The sequence below is a fragment of the Branchiostoma floridae genome, chromosome 7 (assembly GCF_000003815.2).
Source record: "Branchiostoma floridae strain S238N-H82 chromosome 7, Bfl_VNyyK, whole genome shotgun sequence".
NCBI lineage: Eukaryota > Metazoa > Chordata > Leptocardii > Amphioxiformes > Branchiostomatidae > Branchiostoma > Branchiostoma floridae.
The window spans coordinates 20475896-20483340 of NC_049985.1; the positions used below are offsets into that span (position 1 = coordinate 20475896).

Here is a 7445-nt window from a genome sequence, read left to right on the forward strand (position 1 = left end):
TGTGCATAATTGCTTCGTAATGCATTAGGGGTCAACATACTTTGACCTTGTATCTTATGTCCTGTGCTAAATAGAATGTTGTCCTGCTAGTTTTTATTTTTTCATTTTCTTTCTAGATGATCCCATAAAGTAATTTTCTACAATGTTGATGAACTTCTCAAAACATGATGAAAGTTTCTCAGAATATAATTTATTATAAAATTCAAATTTTTGTACATGTCACTGTAAATGGGGAAAGGTTTGCGATAGTTCTATTCACTCTCAGTATAAATATGTGCTACCTTGCAGTGTTATTGCACTTGTTTCTAGAGCTTTGTACCTAAACTATGGACTTGCATCAGTAAGACTGTTTCCGTACATGTCAGATCTAAACATTGTGTACTTAAATGTACATGTTAACCTGTACCTTAACAAACACTAGTGGTCACCACTTTTTAAAAAAGGCAGGTAAATCACTAGTTAGAGATGCCAATTTTCATGAACTTGCAGTTGAAAATGAAGAAAACTTGCAAGTAGACTTGTTTTGAGATTCAAACACATAAATCCTCATACAAAAATGACAGTATTCTGCTAAAAACGACAGTTCGTTACATGTCAAACTTGCTTAGGTATAAGAACCAGTCAGGACCTGTTCCTTAACCAGTCTGTACCTGTACCGTACCTGTACCAGAATTCTTGTTATGGTACACAGGCCTACTTGTTTCACTCACTTGTTTCAACGGAGTGAACACCTACTTCACCCAACCTACCTAGAGATACAGTCACGGCTAATTCAAGTATTCTTTCTGCTCAACTTGACTTCCACACAAGCGAGTGCCTACCCTGAGGTTCTTGTTCTCGGAGAAGGCCTCGGCCAGGGCTGTGATACCTAGGTGTTGGATCCCGTTCTGAGGCATGGACACTTCTTCCAGAGTTCCTATGACCTGAAATATACCAAGAAAGTGTATGGTCAAGAATCAAACATTCATGGCTATCCTGCTTTTCTGAACAAATACGTGTTTAAACATTGTCTTGGGACACCTGGGAAAATTTTGCTCAGAGCTCAAAACACGTTTTCTGCAGGGAGTAAGTTTACAATAAACCCATTATGTTTTATGATGACATTGTATGACATAAGTATCTGTTCTTGCAATTTACATTTTGCATCTTCTTTGTACGATTTACAGGATGCGAGCTGTTCTTTTTGTGTAAACGGACCCACACACAGGTGTCAACCGTGTCATCCATATAAAATAACCAAATAATTTATGTCATGATCAACTTTGTCTGTTACAATGCTAGAATGCAAAGTACTATAAGCCTTCAGTAGCAACAGCATTTGTCGGAACAGACATTGGGTAAAACCCTGCACATAGCAGCCTGTACAACGTAGCTACCTTGAAAGCCTTGGACAGAGCCTTTGCTCCAGGGTTTTCCAGCCTATTTCTCCCAGAGATGAACACCTTCAGTGCCAGTGGTTTTCCCTCTGTGCTACTGGCTGTGTGACACTCTATCAGCGCTTCGGACAATATCTGAAACACAACACAGGGATAAACAAGTCCACTAGCCCTATTGTCCATGGCAAGTGAAAGTGCTGTTCGGGCAAGTGCATGTCCTACCCCACTTGTCCGATCGGGCAAGTAAGATTTTTCCATTGATTTTAGTGCAATTTTGATATACTTGTTACATTTTAAAGTCATGACATCAAGCAATTGTCTACAGAGAATTCCATTGCTGGAAGTGAAAATGCATATACTAGTAAACTAACAGTGACATTTGAATTTTGGGCAAGTGAAAAATTGATTCGGGCAAGTACATTTTTTATGTGCTTGCCCGATAGGACAAGTGGATTTTAGAAAACTTGTTCAACCCTGCAACAGTATCAAAACTGTAACTTTTACACAATCGTTCAAGCAAACTAACATACATGTACATGTACAGGGCTGTCTCCAGAACCATTGAAAATTATGAAAATTTGAACTTTATCATAATATGAAAGTTATGAAAATATTCTCATAAGCCCCTCCCACCACACCTAACAAATATCTTCATGGTACATCCACAGACACACAGGTGGCACTGAAAAATAACTTTCCTGGCAAAGGTAATAAAGTTAATAGTAACATCAAGAACAACAGGGCTTACAATGTCACAATTCACATGTGAGACAAGGATTAACATGGAACATACCTGCCCCCCTCCCACACCAAGACCATTGTTGTTGAGTTTCAGTACTTCCAGTGTGTACACGGCCTTGCTGGTCAGCAGTCCACGGCAGGCCTTGACCCCATCAGGACCAAAGGCATTGTCACTCAGGTCCAGCTCCACAAGATGGGCATTTGCTGTGATGACTGCTCCACCAAGACTTTCCTACAGTTTTTAATGAAAGAAAAAAAATGAAAAGTGCTGTATACCAAACCTGTCCCTTTACCTGTACCCGTAACAACTGTTTAGGTACAGATCCACACCTGGTGTACATCCGCTGATAATAGTGATATGTCACCAATCTTGTGCCCCTGAGAAAAGCAATTAACATGAATTTCCTCACTTCACTTTGGCAAAAATCTAGCTTTGGTTAGGGCCATCCCTGTAGAACTGCTTGTTCTGCGAACAGCACATTGCATTGTGTAAAGTTGCTGAGGACATCAAATTTTAATGTTTTTAGCATCATTACTTTGTTATTTGTAACTGGAACACAATCATGACTTAGACTTAGGGGCTCCTAATGGTTTACTGACATTAAAAAACTTTGTAGCACAAAATGGCTAAATTGTCATTTTTTTTACAATCATGACAATCTGTAAAAAAAAAAGACAATTGAATTTAGCCATTTTGTGCTGCAAAGTTTTTTAATGTCAATAAACCATTCTCTCTTGGATAGGGAGTTAAATGGAGGTCCCATATTTGAGGAGAGCCACACCTTGAGCATATTTAAAGAACCCACCACACTTATCGAAAAGAGTTGGGGTCCTTTCCAGTGGTTCAATGAAATCTGTCAGACAGATATGCAGCTGGTACTGTTCAGTACAAACCTGGTGTGTGACGTCTTCATGCAGTTTACCAGGTATACAATATACTCACCAGTGAGGGTGGGATCTCTGACCGCAGTCTCCCAGTGAACATGTCGCTCCACAGCGCTCTCTAAACACAAAACAGAAACAGTTTCTTACATAAGGCCACACCAGTTTTATTAATTGCTTCTCAGATTTTTTCAGAAAATAACTGGAGCAACATGGCAAAGAAATTATAAGAATTCACTGCAAAGAACATGTGAACTGTACATGTGTACCTCAAATACTTGAGAAGATTAAGTGCAATTCATTGTACATTTGTACATGTAGGGAGTCTATTTTCTACATAACTCGTACTAGTAAAAGAATACTTCTATCATTAACAATGTTGATATTCTTTTTACAACTAGTACTACTCTATATGGCCTCCTTCGGTCAATATTGACCATGGTAAAATCCTAATTGACCCTTTTTACTAAGATAACTTTACAAAGCTTTACATACATGAGTAACAAGCATTTTGACAAACCGACTGTTGTTAGAAGCTTAGATTCATGCAAGACTTTGGTACAATGTGGACCCACTGGGACCATATGTGCTACTTGTTTAACTTTAACTCACAACAATTATTAGCTGAATCCCCGGAGATGATGTTGAGGAGTACAGAACCAGTAAGGCCCCATTCATGATGCAAAAAATGAAACGGTTCTATCGGTTAGGCAAGCTGAAACGGATGAGTTTTGTCATCATGAACGCTCCGAAACGGATCTGAAGCGATAGGAAACGTTTTTTTCGGAACCTCTTCGCGATGTAGTGTTGAAACGGTTTCTTCCTTATCCGGAATTGCAATAATCTGACAAAGAAGTACAAGTTTCGGCAAGATCACAACCATCTCAGGGGTCAGAGGTCGCATTACCATGCATTACCATGCCTTTTCAAGGAACTGAAACGGTCTGCAAGTTTGCATCGTGAACGCAAAGTGCAAACCGTTTCCTGTAGTTTGCTGTCAGATTTCCAGGCCTAACTGATAGAACCGTTTAATTTTTTGCAGCATGAACGGGGCCTAAGTGACCTCAAAATGAAAAACACTACAATGTATATGATTTTAGGTTTTTACTGCCAAGGATTATCAGCTAATATCATGGCAAGAAATTGAAGCTGTGCAGCTGATTTTCGCCTGTGGGTGCACCTAGATATTTATGTAGGGCTTTGCTGTTATTCTAATTTCTTTTTCATTCCATGTCGTGTATCCAAAATGTTTTCTGTTCACTCAACACTTTTGGGGGCAACATCCCTTTCATAAAGTTTGATATGGGCCCTGTTTTGGTAGATACCAGATAGCCCTGTGTAAGTACTAGTGTAATTGTAATACTGACCTCGAATTCGGGATGTTTCTCCAGAGCAGCAGCGATAGCTTTGGCGGCCTCCACACCCACTGTGTTCCCTTCTAACCGCAGTGCCTGCAGGTCTACAGCTTCTAATACTGCCTTCACTATTTCAGCAGCTAGGAAATAAAAAAACATATACATGTACATGCACTTGTAGAGTTTTCTGTATTATCCTATAAAAGCCTCAGGGCCTTATGTTAACTTTAAAATACTTGCCGGCTTTACTCATGATGTTTTCTTTTCTGACCATCTTCTTTTTAATCCGTACCTGTGCCTTTTTCTTCATCTCCAAAGAGAATCTGATCCTACGGTAGCATAAGATAGTATCAAAAGCTGACAGAGGAGTGTGTTTGGCTACCGGAGGATCTGCCGTAGAACACACTGGTCAAAGGCCTTTATTATGCAATCATTACGTAACTAAACTGTAATCAGACTGCTTTTTAGAAGAAGGTGCTTATTGCGCCAGGCACGCACGCCAGGTACCCTGTCACAGCTACAATAGCCGTTACCGAGCAGATTTGATCGCCAGCAATCATGGAGGCAAGAGTTTGCCATGTTTTCCGCAACATCTGGGGATTGTTTTATGCATCTGTGGTGGTAATAAATGACTGTGTACCCGGGGAAAACAACATCAAAACGTCGGCACGATACGACAGGACACGTGTAGTGGGAAGGGTAGCGCAGACGGTGCCTTTGTTTGTCCGATTGAGATCGTCGGCAGCTGTCGGTTGGCATTAAAAATAATTCAAATCAGCTTCGCTACGTACATGATGGGGAGGAGCAGAAACATGTCTCTGAAAGATCACCCCTCCCCATGCCTCTGACAAGTACATAATTTCTGCGGCAGATCCTCCAGTAGCCAAACACACTTCTAGGCAGGCTTCACTCCTCTGTCAGCTTCTGATGCTATCTTACGGTACCGTAGGATCTGCTTGGAGATTCGTAGGATCTGTTTGGAGATTACCTTTTTCTTGCTTGCCTGGACTAAAGGTGTTTACTGTTTACTGTTTACTGAAGAAGCCTCCATCTTCTTTGCCACTGCCTGTTTGGCTCTCTTTTCTATCTGCTTCTTTCTTTCTTGTTTTAGTTGCTCAGCCAGAATCTTCTTTCCTTTTTTGAACGGCCTGTCGTTCTAAGATGAAGGCTTCTTCAGTAACACCTTGGCCTCAGAGGAGACTTCGGCGTTACGCTTTTAGTTTCACGGATGATGGTCGGCGTCAATAATTTATGGGGGAGGGGGGCACATCAAGCTGAACTGTCTGCATATAATTTGGTATTTTTCTGGACTATAGCCATATCTGGCTGACGAAAACAAACTTTCCTGCAACAAATACACCACTGCTGTTTATTTCCTTCTTTGTTTGTTGTTCGTTTTCTAGCCACAGAGAGACGCGAAACAAATTTACAACAACGCATTTCACTCTCACCATCTTCTGCTTTGTCCAGTTTCAGTCCTCGGCCTTTAAAGCTGACCTCGTTCACTTGTTCTACTTTAGTCTTCGCCAAAAGATCGACGACTTCCGATACTCCTGGTTCGGCCATATCGTGCCGGGAGAGGAACACAAGCCGGACTCTCGTCTCAGACCCGAGGAAATTACTTTGCTTGGGAAACTGGAGGAACGTGAGCGCAAAAATATGGCGGCCAACTTTTTGAAAACAATCTCGTAGTTTCTCGCGAGAATGTATCTTTTTTTGGCGACGCCTCGGGGTGGGACAGCCGGGGGACAGCCGGGATTGAGAATTTGAGGATTGTAGAAAACTTAGAAAACGCATCCTGAGAAAACGGACAAGGAGCTTGAGAAGCTCGGATCTACTAGTACTGGCCTCAACAAGAAATACTTCAGAAAAATGACAGTACAGACGTAGCTAAGAAGAAATTCGATTCGAGATAAATGCAAGGTTGGCTAACGTGACGTTACTTCTTGAACTAATTGAAGACCATTGAACTGCAATAACCAACACAAAATTTGGAATCACCCAAATTTTCGACTGAACAGCTTCAGTCTTTGTCAAGGAATGAGCAATCCACTGTGACGTGACGCCACATCATGCAGATAGAACATGGGACTCAGTAAGCAGTGTTGCAGGAAGTCTATGGCGCCCACCGTCTCTGTTCAGGAATGGTTGTATATCCAAGATTTCACATTGTCCAGTGAGACCAAGTGTCCCGTTGACTCTATATGATTATGTTGGGAAACTTCTGAGGTTGTTGGACTCCAGCGTTTGTGCTCAAGGGACCTGGTCTTAAGTGCCTGGGACTGTTCAGGCGAAAATGTTGTAAAAATCAAACATAAGATGGCCAAACTAAAGATCGATTTCCTCATATTTTGTGTGGTGGTAGAGCCTTGATTTTAACTTACAAAACTGGGAAAGTTGCAGGTCTGTGGTCTCTGGTTACCATGGCAACGGCCACTGCCATTCTAGCACTGTCATTCTAGCAGGAATCAAATGAAACAATGACAATCCTTCTTCACATTACGTGCTCCAAGGTGTACAACTGCCCGGTACACGTGGTTCCGAACGGTTGCATCTTTTACTGAGGGGATTGTGAAGTTTTGGCCCATGCCCACATCTATAAAAAGTGCAGTTATATGGTCATCTTTTAATAACTGAAAAATAGAAACATCTCAATCGATACCTTTGTGGGTCGTGACTCATTTTCAGTTAAAATGCAGACTAAGGTTTGGTTTTCAACCGTTTCGAGCATGGGCGAAATTTGTTTGCCCCAAAAGTAAACTTTTATTGACAGAAAACTTTCTAAAATGGATTCCTGCCATCGAGAACTAAACAAAAGTACTTAAAATCCCCGTGTCCCCTGCACTAATCTACAAAATCATTTTGAACACAGCCTATTTTAATTTTTTCTGTTAAGATATAGACAAGAAAGTGTGCTAAAGGCACTCGCCGATAAAGTATCTAGTATTAGCCAGAGTTAGAGAAAGTAAAGATAGTCTATGAATATGTCCAGGCATAATTGTGCAGTCCTGAGGTGAGGTTAACGACCCCTCTGGCCATTGGAAAATGACCCCCAAAACCCCCAAATATTTTTAAGTGGTTCATGAACAAT

At 41.1% G+C, this 7445-nt stretch overlaps 1 protein-coding gene across 1 annotated transcript in view; it reads right to left on the reverse strand.

Moving 5' to 3' along the window:
- The window catches only part of LOC118420252 (ran GTPase-activating protein 1-like), a 7011-nt gene extending 966 nt beyond the window's left edge, over positions 1 to 6045 (reverse strand). Inside the window, exons 1-6 of the mRNA XM_035826980.1 lie at positions 5806 to 6045; positions 4367 to 4494; positions 3061 to 3120; positions 2170 to 2349; positions 1377 to 1511; positions 822 to 923 (exon numbers count right to left, since the gene is read on the reverse strand). Coding sequence (XP_035682873.1) covers positions 822 to 923; positions 1377 to 1511; positions 2170 to 2349; positions 3061 to 3120; positions 4367 to 4494; positions 5806 to 5920 — 720 coding nt within the window. The 5' untranslated portion in view covers positions 5921 to 6045. The remainder of the gene's footprint in view (positions 1 to 821; positions 924 to 1376; positions 1512 to 2169; positions 2350 to 3060; positions 3121 to 4366; positions 4495 to 5805) is intronic.
- Positions 6046 to 7445: the final 1400 nt, after the last annotated feature.